The 27,959-nt window shown below is 33.9% G+C and overlaps 1 protein-coding gene across 1 annotated transcript in view; it reads right to left on the reverse strand.

The window, feature by feature from the left end:
* Positions 1-7,428, reverse strand: part of LOC148940326 (RNA-binding protein 24-like) — a 38,925-nt gene extending 31,497 nt beyond the window's left edge. Inside the window, exon 1 of the mRNA XM_089106138.1 lies at positions 7,413-7,428. Coding sequence (XP_088962264.1) covers positions 7,413-7,428 — 16 coding nt within the window. The remainder of the gene's footprint in view (positions 1-7,412) is intronic.
* Between the last annotated feature and the right edge of the window lie 20,531 nt (positions 7,429-27,959).

Consider the following 27,959-nt stretch of genomic DNA (forward strand, 5'->3'; position numbering starts at 1 on the left):
TAGATCGTTACTACGAAATGTTTGACAGGTCAATCGAATAATAACAGCGTATCCGCTACTGCAGTTGTTCGCAATTATTAATTTGGACTTAAAATTTTTATAAGGTAGGTTCCATCCTTTGCTTCGTTTAAAAAGCTCCATTTCCTTCATCCATCAATGAAGTTAAGGTAATATCTATATACAGTTTTTTGGTAATATTTCTTTTTTTTATTTAATATTTCTTTTATTTAATATTGCTGAATTGATCTTTTTTTTCTACCTTGATCACTCTTTGGAACTGTTTTAACTTCTGTAAAAACTTCTGGAACCATTACCAATCACGTGCGTAGGACTTTCATCTTGGCGGAGGCAGGCATTTAGGAAAGGTACAAAGTTTTGAAAACATTCAAATTATATGGAAAACATTATATTTTGAAAATTGTAGAAATTTCAACATTCTGTCGGCCACTTGCCTAAAGGTCCTATTCTCCTTCCTATGTCCCTGATTAAATACTGAGAATCCAAATGTATATTTTTTTTACGCTGATAAACCAGCGATAAAAGAGAATAAGCAGTTATTACGGAAATTCTGCCTTTTGTGTCTATAACAAGTAGCCAGTCTTCCTGAACTCTCAATCATAAGCAGCGCAGTAGCAGTGCCTAAGTAAAGAACGATGTTGGCACAATGTATTATATTTTTTTCCCTTTAGACCAGGGCACTTCGTATCGAAGGAGTTGTCGTACAAACTTCAAAAAGGACTCATTCAATAGTAAATTGGAATGGCTAGTGCCCTTTTTAATATTCGAAAGTGATTGGAAGGCAACTAACACCCCTTCCACGCCCACCATTTCTCCAAACACATCCCACTCAAAATTTTGAGGTAACTATTTTGCTCAGTGTAGTTGATTTCCAGATAGAAATTATGTTTTTGAGGAGGACACTCCCCCAAAACCCTCATGGCAAGGGTTGTAGGTTATGCCCTGGGGGGCATATAAGATTATTATAGAGTGTAGTCGTAGAAAGTTCAAAAAAGGCTCATTCGATTAAAAATTCAAAGGGCTAGTGCCCTTTTTAATGGTCAAAAGTTATTAGAGGGCAACTAACCCCCCTCTCACGCCCATCTTTTCCCCAAACTCATGAAATCAAAATTTTGAGATAGCCATTTTGTTCACGGAGTTGAAAGTTCTGGAAATTAGGTTTTTGAGGATGACACCCCACCCAGAGCATACAGGGCAAGGGTTATAAATTTGCCCTAGGGCATATAATGTTTTCATATAAAGCGTTGTCGTAGAAACTTCAAAAAGGGCTCATTTGATGGAAAATTGAAATGGCTAGTGCCCTTCTTAATAGTTGAAAGTGATTGGAGGGCAACTAACACCCCTTCCACGCCCACCATTTTCCCAAACACATCCTGTCAAAATTTTGAGATATCCATTTTGTTCAACGTACTTGAAAGGTCCGGAAACTATATCTTTGAGCTGGACACTCCCCCCACAGTCTTCAGGGCAAGGGTTGTAAGTTATGCCTTGGGGGCATATAAGGTTTTTATTGAAAGCGCCGTCGTCAAAACTTGAAAAAGGGCTCATTCGGCTGGAAATGCAAAGGGCTAGTTTCCGTTTTAATAGTTAAAAGTAGTTGGAAGGCAGCTACCGTCATCTCACGCCCACCATTCCCCAAACATTTTTGGGGGACTTCTTATCGAATTTTTTTCCATACCAGGGCACTTTGTATCGAAGGAGTTGTCGTCGAAATTTCGAAAAGGGCTCATTCGATTGGAAATTGGAATAGCTAGTGGCCTTTTTAATAGTCGAAAGTGACTGGAAGGCAACTAACACCCCTTCCACGCCCACCATTTCCCCAAACACATGCAATCAAAATTTTGAGATAGCCATTTTATTCAGCGTAATTGATTTTCAAATAGAAATTATGTTTTGAGGAGGAAATTTCCCCACAGCCCTCAAGGCAAGGGTTGTAAGTTACACCCTGGGGGCATATAAGGATTTTATAGAAAGCTTTGTCGTATAAACTTCAAAAAGGGCTCATTCGATTGGAAATTTAAAAGAATAGTGCCCTATTTTAATGGTCAAAAGTGATTGGAGGGCAACCAACCCCCCTCTCATACCCACCTTTTCCCCAAACACATCCAATCAAAATTTTGAGATAGCCATTTTGTTCAACGTCGTTTAAAGTTATTGAAATTAGGTCTTTAAGGAGGTCCCCCCCCCCCCACACACACAGTCCTGAGGGCAAGGGTTGTAAGTTTTGCCCTGGAGGTATATACGGCTTTTATAAAATGCGTTGTCGTAGACACTTCAAAAAGGGATCATTTGATATGAAATTGAAATCGCTAGTGCCCTTTTTATTAGTCGAGAGTGATTGGAAGGCAGCTAACATCCCTTCCACGCCTAACATTTATCCAGACACATCCAATCAAAATTTTGAGATAGCCATTTTGTTCAAAGTAGTTGAAAGATCCGGAAATTATATCTTTGAGGATGACACTCCCCCCACAGCCCTCAGGGTGAAGGTTTTAAGGTATGCCCTGGGGGTATAAAAGAATTTTTATGAAAGCTTTTTCGTAGAAACTTGAAAAAGGGCTCATTCAATTGGAAATTCAGAGGGCTAGTGCCCTTTTTAATAGTCGAAAGTCATTGGAGGGCAACTAACCCCCCTCTCACTCCGACCTTTTCCCCAAACACATCCAATCAAAGTTTTTATAAATTAGGTCTTTGAGGATGATAACCTTCTCAGAACCCTCAGGGCAAGGGTTGTAACTTATGCCCTGGGGTCATATAAAGTTTTTAAAGATAGCGATGTTGTAGAGACTTCAAAAGGGGCTCATTCAATTCGAAATTAGAAAGGTTTGTGCTCTTTTTAATAGTTGAAAGTGATTGGAGGATAACTAACACCCCTCTCACACCCACCAGTTCCCCAAACACATCCAATCAAAATTTTGAGATAGCCATTTTGTTCCAAGTAGTCAGAAAGTCCGGAAATTGTGTTTTTGAGGATGACACTCCCCCCAAAGCCCTCAGGGCAAGGGTTAGAAGTTATGGCCTGAGGGAATAAGAGTTTTTTTTTCAATAGAAAGCGTTGTCGTAGAAACTTAAAAAAGGAATCATTCAATTGGAAACTGAAAAAGCTAATGTCCTTTATAATAGTCGAATGTGATTGCAGGGCAAGTAACCCCCCTCTCATGCCCACCGCTTCCCCAACACATCTAATCAAAATTTTGAGATGGCCACTTTGTTATACGTAGTTGAAAGGTCCGTAAATTATGTCTTTGAGGATGACACTCCCCCCACAACCCTCAGGGCCATGGTTGTAGGTTTTTCCCTGGGGGCATATAAGGTTCTAACAGACAGCGCTGTCGTACAAGCTTCAAAAAGGGCTCATTCAGTTGGAAATTTAAACGGCTAGTGCCCTTTTTAATAGTGAGAAATAATTGGAGGGTAAGTACCCCCCCTATAACGCCCACCATTTTCCCAAACAAGTCCAATCCACATTTTCAGATAAACATATTGTTCAACGTAGTTGAAAGGTCTGGAAATTGGGTCTTTGAGGATGACAACCCCCCCACAGCCCTCGTAGCAAGGGTTGTAAGTTATGCCCTGGGGGCATATAAGGTTTTTATAGAAAGTGTTTACGTAGGAAATTCAAAAAGGGCTCATTCGATTTGAAATTGAAAGTGCTCGTGCCCTTTTTAATATTTGGAAGTGATTGGATGGCAAATAATCCCCCTCTCACACCCACCATTTCCCCAAACACATCCAATCAAAATTTTGAGATAGTAATTTTGCTCAACATAGATATTTTTTTGGAAATTAGGTCTTTGAGGATGACGACCCCCCGCCCCGCCCCCAGCCCTCAGATCAAGGGTTGTAAATTATGCCCTGGGAGCATATAAATTTCTTATAGAAAGCTTTGTCGCGAAACTTCAAAAGGGCTAATTCGATTGGAAATTGAAAGGGCTAGTGCCTTTTTTCAAGTTGGAAGTGATGGGAGGGCAGTTAACGCCCCTCTCACGCCCACCATTTCCCCAAACACATCCAATCAAAATTTTGAGATAGCCATTTGGTTCAACGTAGTTCGAAGTTCTGGAAATTAGATCTTTGAGGATGACAACCCCCTCAAATCCTTCAGGGCAAGAGTTGTAATTTATGCACTGGGGGCATATAAGGTGTTTATAGAAAGCGTTTACGTAGAAACTCAAAAAGGGCTCATTCGATTGGAAATTGAAAGGGTCAGTGCCCTTTTTAATAGTCAAAAGTGATTGGAAGGCTTGACAATATTATAGTAAAGAGCGATGTGGGTACAATGTATTAGTATTATTTTTTTATTGTTTAAACCAGGGCTATTCGCATCGAAGGAGTTGTCGTAGAAACTTCGAAAAGGGCTCATTCGATTGAAAATAGAAAGGGCTACTGCCCTTTTTAATAGTTTAAAGTGATTGAGGGCAACTAATCCCCCTCCCACGCCACCCTCCTATTTTCCCATTATATTTAAAAACAAAATGTTGCCTTAAGATTAAATCAAAATGCACTGTGTTAATGCTAATTCATAATAAGGCATCTCATCGGTATCCCAAGAACGACTGAGGGTATTATGTTCAAACTTTCAGGGTTACTTCTGCTCTTAAAATTTAACCAAATTGAAATAGCGTAAGTGTATCCAAGTTATCAAAGAAAGTAAACAGATTTTTTTGCGAATGGTATCAAGTTTTCTATTTCAGGTCAACTAGAGGAGGTATGAAACTAACCTAAAGACTACTATTTGTGTTCAGATTTTTAAAAGGGTGTATGTTGTTAAAAACTACTGAAAAATTTTCTCAAGCATACAATTAGCAGGCCAAACTATAAAGTCTTAAAAAACGAAAATATTTAAACCATTATTTTCTTTTTCCCTGAAAAGACTATGTCAATATAAAACGAACAGAAATTAATATAAAAAAAATTCCGCAAAATAAGTTTTTTAAAGAAAAGTAAAGAACTCCATTAAACCAAAAATAAGCAAAAATAAAATCAAATAATCTATTAAGCGTGAAACTACCACAAATCAGCATCGATAAATAAATGATGCCCACTACAAACATAAATTACAATAAATAACGGAGTAGTATATAGTCATATATATAGCGACATTGAAACTTATATAGCGAAAGTCATATATATAGCGACATTAAAACTTCAAACGAACAGAAATTATTCCGTATATGAAAGGGGTTGTGCCCTCCTCAACGCCATGCTCTTTACGCTAAAGTTTTTTTTATTGTTTAAAAAAATAGAGGTGTGAGAAAGAGTCAAACTTTAGCGTAAAGAGCGAGGCATTGAGGAGGGGACAGTCCCTTTCATATACGAAATAATTTCTGTTTGTTTTAAGTTTTAATGTTGCTATATATATATATATATATATATATATATATATATATATATATATATATATATATATATATATATATATATATATATATATATATATATATATATATATATATATATATATATATATATATATATATATATATATATATATATATATATATATATATATATATATATATATATTTACATATATATATATACATATATATATATATATATATATATATATATATATATATATATATATATATATATATATATATATATATATATATATATATATATATATATATATATATATATATATATATATATATATATGACTTATTTATGATTTGTTTCAGAGGCTTAATATGATTTGCATGGTGATAATGAGGAACGTTTTGAGGCTTCAGATTTTCATTTTTCTCCAAAACGGGAAGTTGTTCCTGTTGAATCTTTTTTCGGTTTTTCAGGAGCATGTAAACTTGAACCAGATACACAAGAATTGGGACCAGCACGTCTTGCCAATGAAGGTTTGCTAAAGCTTTTTGTATCAAACAGTTGGAGGTAACGAAGTATAAGTAAGGAGCGACTCGGCCCAATTGTAACAAAAACTCTAAAAAATGGAATCAACAATCGAAAGGTTTCATTTTGTTAACTTTTCATTGAGATTTTTGTGTGACGTTTGGAAGCCAGAAGTAAGTTTATATGAAAAAGGCGACAGCTTGTTCCTTTATTTTGACCGTGGCATGTAAAAATCAGGTCAATAATACCATTTACAAGTGAAATAATTTCCAAGGCCTTTTTAGAGAGTTTTTTTCGAGGACGAGCAAGAATCTCCAAGCAATAAACACGGGGCTTAAAAAATAAGTAAACATAAGTCTTAGCACTCACTTGGTGATGAATGACATTTGTTTATGAAAGTAATTTGTTTTACGTAATAATTTTGGAAAATGTGTCCACTTTATGTCCCAAATGTGTAAAATGTGTCCATATATGACTTTCGAAGTTTCTACGACAACTCCTTCGATGCGAATTGCCCTGGTCTAAACAATAAAAAAATAATACTAATACATTGTACCCACATCGCTCTTTACTATAATATTGTCAAGCCGTTATTTATAATTTCTAGTTTTATAATATTTTCTAGTTTTATCGTTATATATAATTTTCTAGCCAACGACTGAGAGAATTAAACAACAATTTTTTTTTAGAGAATTATAATTGTATATTAAGTTATCCTAAGAAAACATACTGTTGTTTTTCGGTTTTGTTTTTTCAGTAAAGCAATAGTTTTTGCTATTCTAAAGGTATCGGGAAATATTACGAGTATGGGCGCCCATAAGGGGGAGAGGCACCCGCCCCACTGGCTGAATGATATTGCCTTATTTTTATATTTCTATTCTTAGATTTCTATTATATAGCATTAAGAGTGCCAATTAGACGAGGTTTGCCCCCCCCCCTGGAATTCAGCTTATGAGCACCCATGATTACGAGTCAGTTTATTTAAGTTAGTTTTGTAGATACGTTATTTATTAGCCCCTATGCCTTCTCTAGGCCAGAACATAATTTGCACTTTACTGAAAAAAAAATACAAATGAATTTGCATTGTCAGTATAATATACATATACTGATATTTATTAATCATAATGTTAATATTATTTGATTTATTACAGTTATAAAAGTAAAAACATTTATATTTTTTTCAGTAAAGTGCAAATTATGTTCTGGCCTTGAGACCGCATAGGGGTTTTGAGGCCTACTCATGTTAATTTCTGCTCGTTTTGAGTTTGACTAAGTTCTTTATTTTAATTTCTATTTGTTTCGGGTTTCACTTATTTATCGATGCTGATTTGTGGTAGTTTCACGCTTGGTAGATTATTTGATTTTATTACTGCTCATTTTTGGTGTAATGGAGTTCTTTACTTTTCTTTGAAAAACTTATTTTGTGGAAAAAGTTTTTTTAATTAATATCTGTAAAACAGCCGTAGATGTACCAGAAGTGCGATGAATTCTCTTCAAGCCAGGTCTGGAATTTCCAGAAATCTAGACTTAAAAATAAAACTTACACGTATCTACAGTCATATGTACTTTATGCTAGGTGACTAGGGATCAGCCATGTCTGGTACAAAAGATGTTGCCGAATTTCTAGCTGTAAGACTAGAAAAAATAATTTCATAAGCTATTCTACATAGTTTTCATCTTTGAGAAGGGGAGGTATCCCACTCTTCTCGTTATTTTAACTCAGATTTGGAATAAAATTAAATTATGCTTAAAATCAGTTACAGTGGCTAATTCCTAAGCAAGGTGAAGGATGGAAATCATTGATATAGCCAGAAGGCACAGCACATTTCAGCACAAGAAGCTAGTAAACTAATTGGAAAAAGGAAAAATACAACCCTTTAGGGGGGTCACAGTCCTTTATTTAGGGTCCAAGAGATACCACGGATGAAAACGAACTACCTTCCTGACATGCTATTATTTTTTAGAATATTTTTTGGTATTAGTTTTTAAGCTTGAAATTATGAAACGAAACATGATTGATGGCCAAATATTGCCCCAGGATCATGTTTAATACCAGCTTGACTAGGTGATGTGGCTACTTAAAGTTGTGCCACTATTATTGTTAGGTATAGCCTACAAAAAAGAAAAAAAAAGGATGAGAATCATCGTTTTCTTCTTTGAAATCCTAGGCTCTAAAATACGAACATTATTGAAGTCCTATCGAAATCCGTAGTCATATCAGATTCGAGATATTGAGAAGAAACCAGCATTAAAATCCAGATTATGGGGAATTTTTGCAACGTCCTATCACTAAGTCAAACGCCAAGTTGCAGATTTCAGGATTTTGCAATGTCAACTTCTTAACAGCCTTTTCCCCATAACACCAAACACCCTTTATACCCCCATAACACCCCAAAACACCTTTTCTCACAGTTAGACCCCCTTCCTCTTAATAAACTGAACCCTTTCTTGAATGAAACCTTGGATGCCCTCTCAAAGAAAGCAAATAGTTCTCCTTCTCCTTTGTTTTGGATTATGAGCCTTTCAGTTTACAATATTTAGCCCTTTTCTTTTGTCATATGTTAACCAATGGGTGTTTGAAATTGCGCTGAAAGAGGTAGCCCTGTAAGAGGTAGCCCTTGAGATGAAAGAGGTAGCCCTGTAAGTCAAGGGCAACGGCAGAAAATTTTCTAGATGGGGGTCATACACCAAAATAGCAGTAGCGGTTGAATGACAGGGAATATATTTCAGGATATTTTTTTCGTAGGAATAAGTTTGTTTTTAAATACTTTTTAGGAAAAAACTCTCAGATAAAAACAGCAATTAAATTTGGCTGTAAAATGAAACAAAATACAGCAAATTTTAAACGACAAGGAATTCTGGAAAAGGGATAGATTTATTTAACCAATGATATATTTAATTATTATGTATTTCATCTTAAAAGAAAGTCAAGCTCAAAAAAAAATTACAGAAAGATTTATTGATTCCGTAAATTATAGCAGATGTAGACCTGTCTTTGTGCAATTTCCTATGCCTTAGAATACTTTACAGAAAGAGTAGAGATACTCAAAATCATCCTGCCTGCACAGATACCACGTTTTGATTTTATACCGGCCGTGTAAAACGTACCTCTTTCATAAAAGGACAATTCTCCCCCTCGAACTTAAATCCCTTACATATGCAGACATTTAAAAAGAAAATAGAATAGTGAAAGAAAAATAACATTTAAACTTACTATCCAGCTTTCAAATTGACCCTCTTTCTTTTATTGTCCGATTCAACTAAATAAAATGGACAAGTTCAAAAAAATTTGTCATTAGAAAATCTTATCAAATAGTTCTGATAAAAAAAAAACTGGAAGTAAAAAGTGACTTGGGCTTCTCATGAAATTCTCATGAAAATTGCTACACCGGCAGTATTGGCTTTATATGCTGATTCTAGATATATGAATCTATTTTAGTTTATTGTTACTCCCCCAAAACCAAAATCTGAGAAAACCTGCCTGATTTTGGAAAACTGGGGAAACACCCCCCAAAAAAGCAAGCGATCTTATTCAAAATCCTTTTATTAGATACATCACATCAGAGAACCCTGCCGTAGAGGTTTCAAGCTCCAATCTTCAAAATTTGGAATTTGGCATTTTTTTTTTCAGAAGAAACATCGTCGATGCAGGTTTATTTGTTTTGCTTTTTCCAAGGGGAGATTGTATCAAACCGAAGCTCCAAGATAATTGGGAGGGAGCTCATTCAAACGTAAATTTAAAGCTGTTTAAAGCAAATTTAAACCTAGGACGGTACTAATCAACGTATAATTATTGATTTACACACTTTAAAAGAAATTAACCAGGGATATAAGGGACCAGTACCTTAAATTATACCTTGGTTAATCCTGGGTATGATTTTGAAAACAACCATAACTTAAATAAAAAAAGAGCTTTTCAACTGAAAGCAAGGAACAGATTTGAAACCTTTTTGAATAGATTCTTCTTTGTAGTAGGGCCTTATTGACTCGTGACGGGACTCCTTATATGGGCATAGAATACTGACGGGACTCCAAATATGGGCATAGAGTCCCTGGGGAGAACACGTGGTTAATGGTTCTACTCCGAACCCCACACCATATATGGGCATAGAGTCATTAGGGAGAACAAGTGGTTAATTAAAGCGATTGGGAATTTGGAACACCTGTGCTGTCAGTCATTAATCAAATTGTTTCCGGGCAAAGTTTAATAATATCTGACAGGTACTGTCAATCATTAATCAAATTGTTTCCAGGTGAAGTTTAATAATGTCTGACAGGTGGTGTCAAGATTGATTGATATGTCACGAAATGGGAATTAATTTGTTGTTTCTAAGGGGAATTATTGATTCACGAAAGGGGAATTAATTTGATGTTTCCAAGGGAAAGGTGGGGAAGAGATATATTGATTGCGTAATCGAAGGGAGAAAATTCCCGAGAAATTGATTACATAATCGGTAGAACCCTATAAGGAGCTCGTGATGGGAATCCATTTATGGGCATAGAATGACGTAATCAACTATGACAAATAGATTTCTGAGAAATTTATTACATAATCGGTAGAACCCTATAAGGAGCTCGTGACGGGAATCCATTTATGGGCATAGAATGACGTAATCAACTATGACAAATGGATTTCTGAGAAATTGATTACATAATCGGTAGATTCCTATCAGAAGATCATGACGGGAATCCATTTATGGGCATAGAATGACGTAATCAACTAGGACAAATGGATTTCTTAGAAATTGATTACATAATTGGTAGAACCCTATCAGAAGATCATGACGGGAATTCATTTATGGTCATAGAATGACGTAATCGACTAGGACAGTTGGAATATTTCAGTAGTGGTATGTCGTGGTTTACTTTGTCACAGTTACATTCTCTTGATTTTTCAAAGTTCATTTTGAATTTCTTTCGTTGAAATACAAGGGTTGGAATAATTCAGTAGTGTTTTGTTGCGGCTTACTTTGTCACAGTTACATTCTCTTGATTTTTCAAAATTCATTTTGAATTTCTTTCGTTGAAATGAAAGAGTTGGAATATTTCAGTAGTGGTTTGTTGTGGCTTATCTTGTCACAGTTACATTCTCTCGATTTCTCAAAGTTAATTTTGAATTTCTTTCAATGAAATGCAAGAGTTGGATTATTTAAGTACTGGTTTGTCGTGGTTTACCATTTCAAACTTACATTCTCTGGTTTTTCAAAGTTCATTTTTAATTTATTTCATTGAAATGCAAGAGTTGGAATATTTCAGTAGTGTTTTGTCGTGGTTTACCTTGTCACAGTTATATTCTCTTGATTTTTCAAAGTTCATTTTGAATTTCTTTCGTTGAAATGCAAGAGTTGGAATATTTCAGTAGTGTTATGTCGTGGTTTACTTTGTCACAGTTACATTCTCTTGATTTTTCAAAGTTCATTTGAATTTCTTTCCTTGAAATGCAAGGGTTGGAATATTTCAGTAGTGTTTTGTTGAGGCTTACATATTCACAGTTACATTCTCTAGATTTTTCAAAGTTCATTTTGAATTTCTTTCGTTGAAATGCAAGAGTTGGAATATTTCAGTAGTGTTTTGTTGTGGTTTATCGTGTCGCAGTTAGATTCTCTTGATTTTTCAAAGTTCATTTTGAATTTTTATCGTTGAAATGCAAGAGTTGGATTATGTCAGTAGTGTTTTATTGTGGTTTATCCTGTCACAGTTACATTTTCTTGATTTTTCAAAGTTCATTTTGGATTTCTTTAATAGAAATGCAAGAGTTGGAATATTTCAGTAGTGTTTTGTTGGGGCTTACCTTGTCACAGTTACATTCTCTCGATTTTTCAATATTCATTTTGAATTTATTTCATTGAAATGCAAGCGTTGGATTATTTCAGTAGTGTTTTGTCGTGGTTTACCTTGTCACAGTTACATTCTCGTGATTTTTCAAAGATCATTTTAGATTTCTTTCATTGATATGCAAGAGTTTGAATATTTCAGTAGTGTTTTGTCGTGGTTTACCTTGTCATAGTTACATTCTCTTGATTTTTCAAAGTTCCTTTTGAATTTCTTTCGTTGAAATACAAGGGTTGGAATATTTCAGTAGTGTTTTGTTGCGGTTTACCTTGTCACAGTTACATTCTCTTGATTTTAAAAATTAATTTTGAATTTCTTTCCTTGAAATGCAAGACTTGGATTATTTCAGTAGTGTTTTGTTGTGGTTTTCTTTGTCACAGTTAAATTTTATAGAATTTCTTTCCTTGAAATGAAAGAGTTGGATTATTTCAGTAGTGTTTTGTCGTGGTTTACCTTGTCATAGTTAAATTCTCTTGATTTTTCAAAGTTTCTTTTGAATTTCTTTCGTTGAAATGCAAGGGTTGGAATAATTCAGTAGTGTTTTGTTGCGGCTTACTTTGTCACAGTTACATTCTCTTGATTTTTCAAAATTCATTTTGAATTTCTTTCATTGAAATGCAAGAGTTGGAATATTTCTGTAGTGTTTTGTCGTGGTTTACCTTGTCACAGTTACATTCTCTTGATTTTTCAAAGTTCATTTTGAATTTCTTTCATTGAAATGCAAGAGTGAGAATATTTCAGTAGTGTTTTGTAGTGGTTTACCTTGTCAAAGTTACATTCCCTTGATTTCTCAAATTTCATTTTTGATTTACTTAATTGAAATGCAAGAGTTGAAATATTTCAGTAGTGTTTTGTCGTAGTTTACCTTGTCACAGTTACCTTCACTTGATTTTTCAAAGTTCATTTTCGATTTCATTCATTGAAATGCAAGAGTTGGAATATTTCAGTAGTGTTTTGCTGTGGTTTACCTTGTCACAGTTACATTGTTTTAATTTTTCAAGGTTCATTTTGTATTTCTTTCATTGAAATGCTAGAGTTGGAATATTTCAGTAGTGTTTTGTTGTGGTTTACCTTGTCACGGTTACATTTTCTTGTTTTTTCAAAGTTCATTTTGAATTTCTTTCATTGAAATGCATGAGTTGTAATTTTTCAGTAGTGTTTGGTCGTGGATTACCTTGTCACATTTTCATTTTCATGATTTTTCAAGTTTTATTTTTAAGATATATAATCGAAATGCATCATTTATATTATTTCAGTCGTGTTTGTTTATGTTTTACTTTGTCACATTGACTTACTTTGATTTTTCAAAGTTTATTTCTGTTTTCTTTCATTGAAATACAAGAGTTGGAATATTTCAGTAGTGTTTTGTCGTGGTTTACCTTGTCACACTTTCATTCTCTTGATGTTTCAAAGTTTACTTCGGATTTTCTTCGTTGAAATGCAAGAGTTGGAATATTTCAGTAGTGTTTTGTTGTGGTTTACTTTGTCAGAGTTAAATTCTCTTGATTTTTCAAAGTTCATTTGGAATTTCTTTCCTTGAAATGCAAGAGTTGGAATATTTCAGTTGCGTTATGTCGGGGTTTACCTTGTCACAGTTACATTATCTTGATTTTTCAAAGTTAATTTTGAATTTCTTTCATTGAAATGCAAGAGTGGGATTATTACAGTAATGTTTTGTCGTGGTTTACCTTGTCACAGTTACATTCCCTTGATTTTTCAAAGTTCATTTTCGATTTTCTTCGTTGAAATGCAAGAGTTGGAATATTTCATTAGTGTTTTGTTGTGGTTTACCTTGTCACAGTTACAGTCACTTGATTTTTCAAAGTTCATTTTGGATTTCTTTCGTTGAAATGCAAGAGTTGGAAGATTGCAGTAGCGTTTTGTTGTGGTTTACCATGTCACAGTTACATTCTCTTGATTTTTCAAAGTTCATTATGGATTTCTTTCATTGAAGTGCAAGAGTTGGAATATTTCAGTAGTGTTTTGTCGTGGTTTACCTTGTCACAATTACATTCCCATGATTTTTCAAAGTTCATTTTCGATTTCCTTCGTTGAAATGCAAGAGTTGGAATATTTCAGTAGTGTTTTGTCGTGGTTTACCATGTCACAGTTACATTCCATTGATTTTTCAAAGTTCATTTTCGATTTCCTTCGTTGAAATGCAAGAGTTGGAATATTTCAGTAGTGTTCTGTTGTGGTTTACCTTGTCACAGTTACATTCTATTAATTTTTCAAGGTTCATTTTGGTTTTTTTTCATTGAAATACAAGAGTTGGAATATTTCAGTAGTGTTTTGTTGTGGTTTACCTTGTCACAGTTACATTTTCTTGTTTTTCAAAGTTCATTTTGAATTTCTTTCATTGAAATTCAAGAGTTTGAATATTTAAGTAGTGTTTTTTCGTGGTTTACCTTGTCACAGTTACATTTTCTTGTTTTTTAAAAGTTCATTTTGATTTTCTTTCATTGAAATGCAAGAGTTGGAATATTTCAGTAGTGTTTTGTCATGGTTTACCTTGTCACAGTTATTTTTTCATGTTTTTTCAAAGGTTATGTCTGATTTATAGCATTGATATGCATGAGTTTTATTATCGCATTAATGTTTGTTAATTTCTGTTAAAGTCTCGCCTACATTTACTTCTTATTTCATTTTTAATTTTGGTTTTCTATATTTAATATGCAAGAAATTTACTATTAATGGTTTGTGTCTTTGTTGTTTACCATTTGAGAGTTACGTTCACGTGATTTTTAAAATTTCATATTGGATTTCTTTCGTGAAATTAAAGATTTGGAATATTTCAGTAGAGTTTCGTCGTGGTTTACTTTGTCACAGTTATATTATCTTGATTTTTCAAAGTTCATTTTGAATTTCTTTCATTGAAATGCAAGAGTGGGATTATTACAGTAGTGTTTTGTCGTGGCTTACCTTGTCACACTTAAAGTCCCTTGATTTTTCAAAGTTCATTTTCGATTTCCTTCTTTGAAATGCAAGATTTGGACTATTTCAGTAGTGTTTGGTTGTGGTTTACCTTGTCACAGTTACATTCCCTTAATTTTTCAAGGTTCATTTTGGATTTCTTTCTTTTAAATTCAAGAGTTGGAATATTTCAGTAGCGTTTTGTTGTGGTTTACCTTGTCACAGTTACATTCTCTAGATTTTTCAAAGTTCAGTTTGGATTAATTTCGTTGAAGTGCAAGAGTTGGAATATTTCAGCAGTGTTTTGTAGTGGTTTACCTTGTCACGATTACATTCCCTTGATTTTTCAAAGTTCATTTTGGATTTCTTTCGTTGAAATGAAAGAGTTGGAATATGTCAGTAGCGTTTTGTTGTGGTTTAACTTGTCACAGTTACATTCTCTTTATTTTTCAAAGTTAATTTTGTATTTCTTTATTTGAAATGAAAGAGTTTGAATATTTCAGTAGTGTTTTGTCGTGGCTTACATTGTCACAGTTACATTCTCTTGATTTTTCAAAGTTCATTTTGAATTTCTTTCATTGAAATGCAAGAGTGGGATTATTACAGTAGTGTTTTGTCGTGGTTTACCTTGTCACAGTTACATTCCCTTGTTTTTTCAAAGCTCATTTTCGATTTTCTTCGTATAAATGAGACATTTTTTTTTTTACTGGTGTTTTTTGGTATGCTTGCCATCTTAACAGTTACAGTCCATTTTGATTACAATTTTAATTTGAATTTATATATTTTTCATTCCCTATTATTAAGCGTGAACAAGCGTTTTTCTATGGGTTAAATTTTAGATGTTAAATTCTCAAAATTTTTAGATTTTCCGGTTGGATTTTTTTCATTGAAATGCAAGAGTTGGAATATTTCAGTAGTGTTTTGTTGTGGTTTACCTTGTCACAGATACATTCTCTTGATTTTTCAAAGTTCATTTTGGATTTCTTTAGTTGAAATGCAAGAGTTGGAATATTTCAGTAGTGTTTTGTCGTGGTTTACATTGTCACAGTTATATTTTCTTGCTTGTTCAAATTTCCTTTTGAATTTTTTCCTTTGAAATTCAAGAGTTTTTCTATTTCGGTATTTTTTTCTCATGGTTTACGTAATCAAATTTTCATTACCTTTATTGTTCACTGTTATGTCAGTATTTTTTTCATTGTTATGCAATAGTTGGACTACTTAAGAATTCTTCTTTAACGGTTTACTTTGTAACACTTACATTCGCTTGATTTTTCAAAGTTCATTTTGGATTTCTTTAGTTGAAATGCAAGAGTTGGAATATTTCAGTAGCTGTTTTGTTGTGGTTTACTTTGTCATACTTACATTCTCATGATTTTTCAAAGTTCATTTTGAATTTCTTTCGTTGAAATGCAAGAGTTGGATTATTTCAGTAGTGTTTTGTCGTGGTTTACCGTGTCAAAGTTACATTCCCTTGATTTTTCAAAGTTCATTTGGGATTTCTTTCGTTGAAATTCAAGATTTGGAATATATAAGAAGTGTTTTGTCATGGTTTACCTTGTCACAGTTACATTCTCTTGATTTTTCAAAGTTCATTTTGAATTTCTTTCATTGAAATTCATGATTTGGAATATTTCAGTAGTGTTTTTTTCTAGTTTACCTTGTCACAGTTACATTCTCTTGATTTTTCAAAGCTCATTTTGAATATCTTTCATTGAAATGCAAGAGTTGGATTATTTCAACAGTGTATTGTTTTGGTTTAACTTGTCGAACTTAAATTCTATTGATTGTTCAAAGTTCATTTTTGAATTTCTTCCGTTTAAATGCGAGAGTTGGAATATTTTAGTAGCGTTTTTTCGTGGTTTTCCTTGTCAAAGTTAAATTCTCTTTATTTTTCAAAGTTCATTTTGAATTTATTACATTGAAATGAAAGATTTGGAATATTTCACTAGTGTTTTGTTATGGTTTACCTTGTCAAAGTTACATTCTCTTGATTTTTCAAAGTTCATTTTGCATTTCTTTCGTTGAAATGCAAGAGTTTGAATATTTCAGTAGTGTTTTTTATGGTTTATATTGTCAAAGTTACATTCTATTGATTTGTCAAAATTCATTTTTGAATTTCTTTATTTGAAATGCGAGAGTTGGAATATTTCAGTAGTGTTTTGTGTTGGTTTACCTTGTCACAGTCACATTCTCTTGATTTCTGAAAGTTCATTTTGGATTTTTTCCTTTTAAATTAACGAGTTGAAATATTGCAGTAGGGTTTTGTCGTGGTTCACCTTGTCACAATTACATTCTCTTGATTTTTCGTAGTTCACTTTGGATTTCTTTCATTGAAATGCAAGAGTTGAAACATTTCAGTTGTGTTTTGTGGTGGTTTGCCTTTTCACAATTACTTTCTCTTGATTTTTCAATGTTCATTTTGGATTTCTTTCGTTTAAATTCAAGAATTTGAATATTTAAGTAGTGTTTTCTTGTGGTTTACATTGTCCAAGTTAAATTCTCTTGATTTTTCAAAGTTCATTTTGGATTTCTTTCACTGAAATGCAAGAGTTGGAATATTTCAGTAGTGTTTTGTTGTGCTTTACCTTGTCAAACATACATTCTCTTGATTTTTATAAGTTCATTTTGGATTTCTTTCGTTGAAATGCAAGAGGTTGAATATTTCAGTAGTGTTTTGTTGTGCTTTACCTTGTCACAGTTACATTCACTTGATTTTTCAAAGTCCATTTTGGATTTCTTTCGTTAAAATGCAAGAGTTTGAATATTTCAGTAGTGTTTTGTTATGGTTTACATTGTCACAGTTACATTTTATTGATTTTTCAAAGTTCGTTTTTGAATTTCTTTTGTTGAAATGCGAGAGTTGGAATATTTCAGTAGTGTTTTGTTATGGTTTACCTTGTAGCAGGTACATTCTCTTGTTTTTCGAAGTTCATTTTTAATTTCTTTCGTTGAAATGCGAGAGTTGGAATATTTCAGTAGTGTTTTGTTATGCTTTACCATGTCACACTTACATTTTCTTCATTTTTCAAATTTCATTTTGGATTTTTTTCGTTTAAATGCAAGAGTTGGAATATGTCAGTAGTGTTTTGTCGTGGTTTACCTTATCAAACTTACATTCTCTTGATTTTTCAATGTTCATTTTGTATTTCTTTCGTTGATATGCAAGATTTGGATTATTTCAATAGTGTTTTGTTATGGTTTACCTTGTCACAGTTACATTCTTTTGATTTTTCAAAGTTCAATTTTGTTGAAATGCAAGAGTTTGAATATTTCAGTAGGGTTTTGTTATGGTTTAAATTGTCACAGTTACATTCTATTGATTTTTCAAAGTTCATTTTTGAATTTATTTCGTTGAAATGCGAGAGTCGAAATATTTCAGTAGTGTTTTGTCGTGGTTTACCTTGTCAAACTTACATTCTTTTGATTTTTCAAAGTTCATTTTGGATTTCTTTCGTTGAAATGCAAGAGTTGGAATATTTCAGTAGTGTTTTGTCGTGGTTTACCTTGTCACACTTACATTCTATTGATTTTTCAAAGATCATTTTCGGATTTCTTCCGTTGAAATGTATGAGTTGGAATATTTCAGTAATGCTATGTTATGGTTTACCTTGTCTCAGTTACATTCTCTTGATTTTTCAAAGTTCATTTTTGGATTTCTTTCTTTGAAATGCATGAGTTGGAAACATCATTTGTCGGATATATCGGACAAAAGTTTTTTTATCAAGGAAATGTCTGAATGCGTTTAAGGTATTGTATGAATGGCTTGCAAAAAACACGAAAATACTATCAGAATGAATAAATTCTTTATCAACATCCGTTGTTGGATATGTCATTATAAAAAAAAATTGTAAGTAAGTAAAAGAGTAAGTAAGTAGCAAACTCTTTTTTGAATTCACCTCTTGGATACACAATACAGAAATTTAATTGAGGAAATTATGAAAAAAAAATTGAACAAATTCTTTATTAACATTCTTTATCGATTGATGTCGCTTCCTAGACAGACAATACAACAATTTGACAAAATCTAAGTATAAGCGTGATTAAATCTTATATCAACATTCATTTCTCAGATACATAGGAAAAAGTTGACAAAATCTAAGTCTTAGAGTGAATAAATTTTTTTATCAACATCTTTTGTCAGATACATCGGATAAAATTGGCAGAATCTAAGTGTCAGAGTAAATATTTTTTTATCAACATCCTTTCTCAGATACATCAAATAAAATTGACAAAATCTAAATTTTAGAATGAATAAACGCTTTAACAACATCATTTATCAGATATGTCATATAAAATTGACAAAATATAAGTATCAGAGTGATTAAATTCTATATCAACAACCCTTTCTCGAATACATGGGATAAAATTGGAAAAATCTTAGTGTCAAAGTGAATAAATTTTTTTATACCAATTTCTATTGTCAGATACATTGAATATAATTGACAAATTAAGTATCAGAGTGAATAAATGCTTTATCAGCATCCTTTATCGAATAAATCGGATAAAAGTGACAAAATCTAAGTACTAGAGTGAATAAATGCATTATCAACATCATTTGTCGAATGCGTCAGTTAAAATTGACATGTCGGATAAAATTGACAAAATCTAAGTGTCAGAGTGAATATTTTTTTTTCTCAACATCTTTTGTCAGATACATCGAATATAATTGACAAAATATAAGCATTAGAGTGAATGATTTTTTTATATCAACATCCTCTGTCAGATACATCGGATAAAATTGACAAAATCTAAGTATCAGACTTCATAAATGCTTTATCAACATCATTTGTCGGATATGTCGGACAAAATTTTCTTATCAAGGAAATATCTGAATGCGTTTAAGGTATATTACGAATGGCTAGCAAAAAAAACACGAAAATACCATCAGTAATGAATAAATTCTTTATCAACATCCGTTGTTGGATATGTCATTATGAAAAAAAAGTTGTAAGTAAGTAAGTAAGTAATAAACTCTCTTGGATTCACCTCTTGGATACACAATACAGAAATTTAATTCAGGAAATTAAAAAAAAATTGAACAAATTCTTTATTAACATACATTATTGTTTGATGTTGCTTCCTAGACAGACAATACAGCAATTTCACAAAATTTAAGTAAAGGAGAGATTAAATTCTATATCAAAATCTATTTCTCGGATACATAATCCGACAAAATCTAATAACAAAATCTAAAATAAGTTGACAAAATCTAAGTGTTAGAGTGGATATTTTTTTTATCAACATCTTTTGTCAGATACATCGGATAAAATTGACAGAATCTAAATGTCAGAGTGAATATTTTTTTATCAGCATCCTTTGTCAGATACATCAAATAAAATTGACAAAATCTAAATTTCAGAATGAATAAATGCTTTAACAACATCCTTTATCGGATATGTCGGATAAAATTGACAAAATCGAAGTATCAGAGTGACTGAATTCTATATCAAAATCCTTTTCTCAGATACATAGGATAAAATTGACAAATTCTAAGTGTTAAAGTGAAAAACTTATTTCATCGACATCCTTTGCCAGATACATCGGATAAAATTGACAAAATCTAAGTATCAGAGCGAATAAATTCATTATCAACATCCTTTGTCGGATACGTCAGATAAAATTGACAAAATCTAAGTATCAGAGTGATTAAATTCCATATCAACATTCCTTTTTCAGATACATGGGATAAACTTGACAAAATCTAAGTATCAGAGTTATTAAATTTAATATCAAAATCTCTTCATCAGATACCTGGGATAAAATTGGCAAAATCTAAGTACTAGAGTGAATGATTTCACCATGAATACCACTTAAATGCGTTATCAAAATTAAACTTCGGATACATTGAATAAAATTTAAAAAATCTAATTATAGAAAAGAATAAACTCGTTTTCAAAATTTTTATCGGATACATCAGATAATAATCATAAAATCCAAGTTCTATTCATTTTGACTTCATGCATCCTTACGTTGAATTTAGGTAACACCGGTTATAGATGACACTATACCCGCTCAGACACACAGTCATAGTGAGAGATATATTCAAAAAGTGAGTTAATTTAAGTTCACTTAGAGTGGCCAAACATGCATTAGAATAAGCAAAGTGGACCCCGAGGCGATTCCCGGCCAGCGGCGCTTCCCGACGGTCGACCTGTGGGGATTTCCGAGTGACAATGGTTAGGTTAGGCTAGATTAAGTTAGGTTAGATTAGGTTAGGTTAGCCTACGTACGCGCGCGTAGTTGATATAGGATGTTGACTTTGGGAAAAAAATTAGCATGGGAGCGGGCCTAGTTGCCCTCCATTTTTTCAGTCACTTAAAAAGGGCACTAGAACTTTTAATTTTCGTTCCAATGAGCCCTCCCACGATATTCTAGGACCACTTGGTCAATACGATCACCCTTGGGAAAAAAATAAATGAATAAATAAACACGCATCCGTGATCTTTCTTTTGGCAAAAAATGCAAAATTCCACATTTTTTAGACAGGAGCTTGAAACCTTTACAGTAGGTTTCTCTGATACGCTGAATATGATGGTGTGATTCTCATTAAGGTTCTATAACTTTTAGGGGGTCTTTCTTTTTTTTTGAAAATCAGCCAAATTTTCTTAGGCGCGTAAATTTTGATAGGTAGCACTAAACTTGATGAAAAAGTTATATATTTGAAATCAGCATTGAAATCTGATCCTTTTGATGTATCTAATGGTATCAAAAACCCGTCTTCTAGAGTTTCGGTTACCATTGAGCCGGGTCGCTCCTTACTTACAGTTCATTACCACGGACTGTTTGATTAAGATTACCTCTATCTTGTTTTGTTTTGTTGTTTTTTCTTCTGCAAAGCACTGTTAATTTAATGGATAACAATGCTACATAGGTTGAGGTGCATAAGCCTGAGATTGTCGTTTTTTCTTTTTTTTTATTTTTATTATTGATGGAAACACACAGTTTTGCAGTGCTTTTAATTTTATTGATAGCAATGCTACATGGGTTGAGGGGCATAAGCCAAAGATTGTCATTTTTTTTCTTTTCTTTCTTTTTTTTATTGATGGAATCACACAGTTTGGCAGTGCTTATAGCATTCGATTTGCTACAATGCTGACTCGTCATATGAAGCTGCATTCGATTTGCTGTAGTCACGCTTCACGTCTCGCCATTTGGTCCAAAATTATGAACCTGTTTCGTGGTCACATTTTCAGTAGTTCTTCAGGCTAAATGAGAGAACGTCGCAGAAAAAATGCAAATAAACCCACAACGGAGAAGGACGTAGCTGAAACTACAGCAAATCGAACGCGCCTTTAGCTTATTTGCGATCTGTCATGACACCCGAATCATTCATTCGAGGACTACTGCAAAGGCTTTTTGCGATTTGGGTTGCTATTGCATTAAGCCCAAAGTTTCTATTATTGTCTTTACGGGTAGATAAGGATCAAAGCATGTATAATCATCCGAAAAACGTCGTCTTTGGCTTTGCTGAAATTTCCTGTTTTTTCCGAAGTTAGATATACTTTAGTAAACTGTCACACCCTGGAGGAGCTCTAGCACTATTTTTCCCCAACTGCTGTGCCGAAAGAGGAAACTGCTACGTAGTTTGGACTTAACATACTAAAAAAAAGCAACTGTTTAAATGTTGAAAATGAGTTCAATAGTGCTTCAAAGTACAATAGTGGCTTTTAACCTTCGAGTATATCTTTCAGGTGCCTGACTCAGCACCCGAACAATCCATTGCCGTCACTTTGGGTCCTTCGAAGGCCGTGGTGGTCGGTCAGGCCGAGCTAGTAGAAAACGAGACGACTCAAAGAAACACTGCGCCTGTCACGGCTCAAGAGGCACAATCTGGACGAGATACGACTCGAAATGAACAGCACCATCGTTCAAGTGGTCTTACTGATTTTTCTTCATCTTCTCACGACCATCCATGTCAACCACAGCTGCTACGGTACCCTGCACAGGTTTCAGCAAACGGCAAGCTAAGACGGTCATTTAACATTTCGAATTATGGAAAGCATCCTTGGCTTGAGTACTCAGTTAAGGAAAATTCGGTTTTCTGTTTCTGCTGCAGATACTTTGGTGGCACGTCAACCCTTCGTGGACAGAGATACGGAGTGAGGCCTTTCATCGGGATCGGCGTTAGAAGATGGAAGGACATCTCAAGCGTTCTAGAAGAGCATGTGAAAAGTGACCGCCACAGGGACAGTGCAATTTCGTGGACGAAGTTCAAAGATATACAAGCCAAGGAGATGCAACCCATCGCATCTGTTTTGTCAAAAGACAGGAACAAGGAGATGAATGAAAACAGGAAACACGTAAAGGCTTTACTGAAAGTAACGGCCCTACTGGGGCGACTGGGTACAGCCTTTCGCGGCCACGATGAGACTGAATCTTCGGCAAACTAAGGACATATCGTCGAAACTTGCAATCTTCTCGCCGAGTATTCTTCCACGCTTTTCAACAAGCTACAAAGACGATACGGCCACTATACGTCCCAAGAACACCAGAACGATCTAATTTCAGTTATCGGATCTAGGCTTCGGTCTACAATAGTGCAAGAAGTTAAACGTGCCAAATACTTTGCTGTTCTTGTCGACGAGACAAAAGATAATTCGAAGAAAGAATAGCTCGCCATTCTTCTGAGGTACTTCGAGGAGGGAAAAGTACGAGAAAGACCAATAGGATGCTACCATATGAAAAGCCTGGATGCTGAGAGTTTAGCCAGCTTCATTCACGACACAGTGGCGAAACTTGGTCTCGACTGGAACTATTGTGTTGCTCAGTGCTACGACGGAGCAAGCTTGATGAGCGGGCCCTTCTCTGGTGTTCAAGCGCGACTGAGAGCGAAAGCGCCACAAACAATATAAATTCATTGCCATGCGCATAGACTTAATTTGGTCATTGCAAACTGCGTTGAAGGTGTTGGGACTGCTGACTCATTTTTTTCGTTAGTCCAAAATCTGTATACGTTCATTTCAAACAGCAACACCAGACATCAGCTTTTTGTCGAGTCCCAAAAGGCTACTCAACTACCAGTCCTGGAATTAGAAGTGAGTGCTGCGACAAGATGGTCATACTGGTATCGATCAATATCGAAAATAAGACTCCGATATGAATGTGTTCTGGCTGTACTGTCTGCAGTCAGCGAGGGAGCTGATAGTGAAGCTCGAGCAGAATCAGCTGGGCTCCAGAGAAAAATGGAATCTTTCACAATTATATTCCAGTTGCTCTTTATGGGAGCAATTCTGAGGAAGACAAACTCCCTTTCTGAGCAGCTTCAGGCAGTTGATCTGGTAATATGAAGGTCCCGCACCTTGATTCAAGCAACAAGGAAGGAAATAGCTGAACAGCACTCTGACACTTCATTTGCATCGCTTTTGGAGAAGGCAAAAGAGTTTGCTGGAGGTCTTGAAATTGAAGTACCTGACGTGAATGGACCCACGACCGGATACTCCTCTGCGGGTTAGAAGGGACGACCTAGAAGAACCCAAAAAGTTATCAAACACCTGAAAGAATTCATGACCACTTCGCCGTTAGGAAAAAACTTTGTTGAATCCGACAATAGAGCTCCAACTCTAGCGGAAGAACTGAAAAGAGAATACCTGGAGACTGTAGATCGTCTGATTGCAGAATTCGACAGACGGTTTGCAGATAACCTTCCAGGGCTCAGTACACTCGAAGCTCTAGACCCCAGCTCTACCAAGTTCATGGATGCAGGGCTCCTCAAGCAATTCTTTGAACTTTATTCTGAAATGGACATTGACCAGATTCTTCTTGAGGCCCAAGCTGGTATTGCCAAGTGGTTTTTGCTCGAGGAGGAGACAAAGCCGAAGAACTTAATGGACGTCATCGATAATATCGAGACACTTCCAGTGGCCTATTATGAAATTATCAAAGTTCTTCATATTGCTGCCACACTTCCGGTCACGACAGCAAGCAATGAACGCTTGTTTTCTGGGCTGGAAATAGTGAAGAACTATCTGCGCTCGACCACAGGAGACGATCGTCTTAGTCACCTGCTTTTGATCTTTGCAGAGAAGAATTTAGTTAAAAACTTGGATTTTGACCAGCTTTTTGACAAATTTGCGAAGATGAAACCACGACGGTTCCCCTTGTTGCCTTGAGTGTTCACTGATCTGTTTCAAAATTTTGTTGGATTTTTTTATTTTGTAAATATACTTGATCGAGCAAAGTTTTGCATCGTCATAGCAGGAGCGTGACTCCGATATGGACTAAAGTATTTACTGTAAACAGCGAGCTGAAGAATTCGGCTACAGACTATACTTTAGTCAAAGCATGAGTTTTTACAGAGGTTCGGCTTTCGTCAAGTTATAGGTTTGGAAAAGTGAAAGATTCCCAAACGGCTGTTTTTTTAACATCGGACATACCGTTTCCGCTTTCTTCGGATATCTGGCCTTTTCTGAACCTATGGCATAAGAGCGAGAGAAGGAAAGGCAAAGCAATTGAGACCATTTCCTTACTTTTACGGTAACTCCCACGGAAGGCAGTTTTTTTTCGGATAAAGCTAGAGGCAATTTTTTTATACAAGCCTGCTTCTGGGCCCAATTGCTTGCCCACCCTAAGGTTTGGCTGAAATGGTGCCTCTGAGCGTGATATTTCCATTTCACGGACGAAATTACAAACTGGTATGTGGAACTATAGCTTAAACTAGTGAAGCACCAAGCTCAAAATCAGTAATTGTATTAAAAGAGAAAACGGGAATAATATAATTTCTAGAGGAGTTTTTGCAAGCCCTAAAGTCTGCTTTATAAGGACATGCAATAAGGATGTCAAAACAAATTGCAATGGGTGCCAATTAACTATGCAGATAAAATTTCGATATGAGTGGCTATTAGGAATTTTTGAAAATCAATAGAATACCACCAGCATAATTAATGACAATCCGTTCTTTGAAATATAAAAAGTATAGCATTTAAAAATTAAAAAAATTAAAAAAATACCAAATCAGTTATATCCAATAAAGCCTATGTTTTATAACTTTTGTGAAAGTGCTCCCCCTTGGACGTTATTTAGCCTGTTATCATGACGAATGTACAAAATTTAGCGAAGTTCTCTGTCTAAGTAAAATAGATCAAATCTTCGTTAAGTAGATTTTACAAGCAAAGAGAGATTAAAAGTAGTTTAATGCCACCCATTTTGCATATAGTAAATTTAAATTTGCATTTATCTTCTAGTTGCATTTGTCCCTTAAACAGATATTTGTTTTAATAAACAAACATATTTCCACCAGGCTGATGTTTTAGCTTTGGATAGGAAACAAAACAGGAGTTTACATTTAATATTCAACTGTCAAGGCTATATCCCATGACTGCCTAAGAAAATTGTACAGAAATTCCTTGTCTATCCATTTTCAAGTGGAAAATATATTCTCCTGTTCAGAAGATTGTGATATTAATATCTTCTATGATTAAAATGTTGTACTAAATATAGTATACATGGTTTACTTATTAAGAAAAATGGATGCAAATCAAAAAGTTGTTTTTTTATGTTTGGTTGGAATTTTTGAAGAAATTAATTTGGAAAATTTGTAGTTGCTTTTTTTTACTTTTTGTAACAATTTCTTGTAAATGTTTTTTGCTAATTGTTGTTTCTTAAAACTTTTTCACTGCCCTAGGTTTTAAAATTTAGTTTTCTGTAGCTAAATTTAAGCATAACTCATATCTTTTTGTTGCTCTTTAAGCTTCAATACATTTTTTCTTGTTAACTAATTTTCAATAAAGGTTTTTCCTTCATCGTGTATTTTTTTTCTTGCTAAATATGTTTTAACCCATTATTTTCTTTATTCTAAATAAACAATGTTTTTTTCTTTTCTTCTTCATTTTTTTTTTCTTGCTAACTAATTTCTAACACAACATTTTTTTTATACACACTAATTTTTACCCAATTTTTAATGTACACTGAATCTTTTCTTCTTGAAAAATTAATTTCATATAAAACATTTTTTCCTACTAACTAAATTTTAAATGTTTTTTTTCTTCACTAAGTTCTTATACTAACTAATTTCTAACACAATATTATTTTTTGCCAATCAATTTTTTAAGACGAATTTTTGTTTAAAGTTCAAATATGATTGCTGGGTTAAACTAGAAAAACGATGTAGACTTTTTGATTATATATAGAAATAGTCAAGAACATCATATGTTTTCTGGGGAGGGGATCGGTTTTGGAGGGAAAATTAAAATGTTCAAAATTGGAAATAAGTGATTTTCCCGAAGGGCTGGCTTCGGAGACCTCTTGAAGACTTTAAAAGCTAACAAATTCTTATTCTAAAAATTACCTTTTTAAATTTTTCAATTAGGCTATTTTTTATTTTATCTGTTTGTTATTTTTGATGGTTCTCCGTGTTGTTTGGTTTTTAGGTTTGTTTTCCACTTTGCTTGTTTGTATGTGGTTTGTTTTGGTCATATTTTCGTTCAGACACTGGAAACGTATTTCCTTTTAACTTCTCTTATAGTGGTGAAGAGGAGAGGTGGTTGTCTTTTCGATATCCACTTTGTTTCATTCAGTATTTTTGTTGGTCTTTCAAAACATTATTTTTTTCTTTTCTCTCTCTTTTATTTATTTTTGTTTTAACGGGTACATTTATGACAAAATACGGAAGTGCTAAGTATTTTGGTCCATGAACGTGGATAATTTTAGCAATTGAACGGGCTAGACCAGACAATTTGTTTTCAGACACACCTTAGATTGCCTACATAAGCATTGCTTTGAAATATGTCGAAGCAACAAAGGCAATTACAGACAGTCCACACGGAAGTTGAAACATAGGCTATTAACAACTTGATTAAAAGCTGAAGCTATGTATCTTAATGTAAGTACGAGAATATATGCTATGCGTTTGGCGAAAAACTTCAGGTTACAAGCTTGTCATAAGGCATCAAGTCACTTTGAAGCTTTCATAAGTTTAAATCAGATTTAGTTGGCAAAAAAGGAAATCCATAACCTTGAAAGACATTGTTCTTTGACAAAACACAGGTTGAAATTTATTAAATGCAAACGATTCTTCACTAAGATGCACTATGGCTCCCACTTTACTCTTCACCAGTTCACCTATTTACAGTAGCCAAAAAAAACGATATATACTAAAAGAAAAAACTGAATTTAGAACTTCATCTAATTTAAGTTATCTTTAAGTTTTATTTTTAACCAAAGAAACTTTTCCCGATTTTTGAGAAGGAAGTAAATCGTGATGACAATTGCACCATCAAATTCGACATGTGAGGAGACCCAAAAGCAGTGGCTTCAAGTCCATGTCTACAAAAGTGAGAAATTTTGCATTTTTTCCAATGGCTTTTTGCTTTCATAAGCGTGTTTTTTGTAATTTTTTCCCCCAGTAGTGA

Source organism: Artemia sp. Qi Xiang Cuo, chromosome 20 (genome assembly GCF_049724085.1).
Source record: "Artemia sp. Qi Xiang Cuo chromosome 20, ASM4972408v1, whole genome shotgun sequence".
In the NCBI taxonomy this organism is placed as follows: Eukaryota; Metazoa; Arthropoda; class Branchiopoda; order Anostraca; family Artemiidae; genus Artemia; species Artemia sp. Qi Xiang Cuo.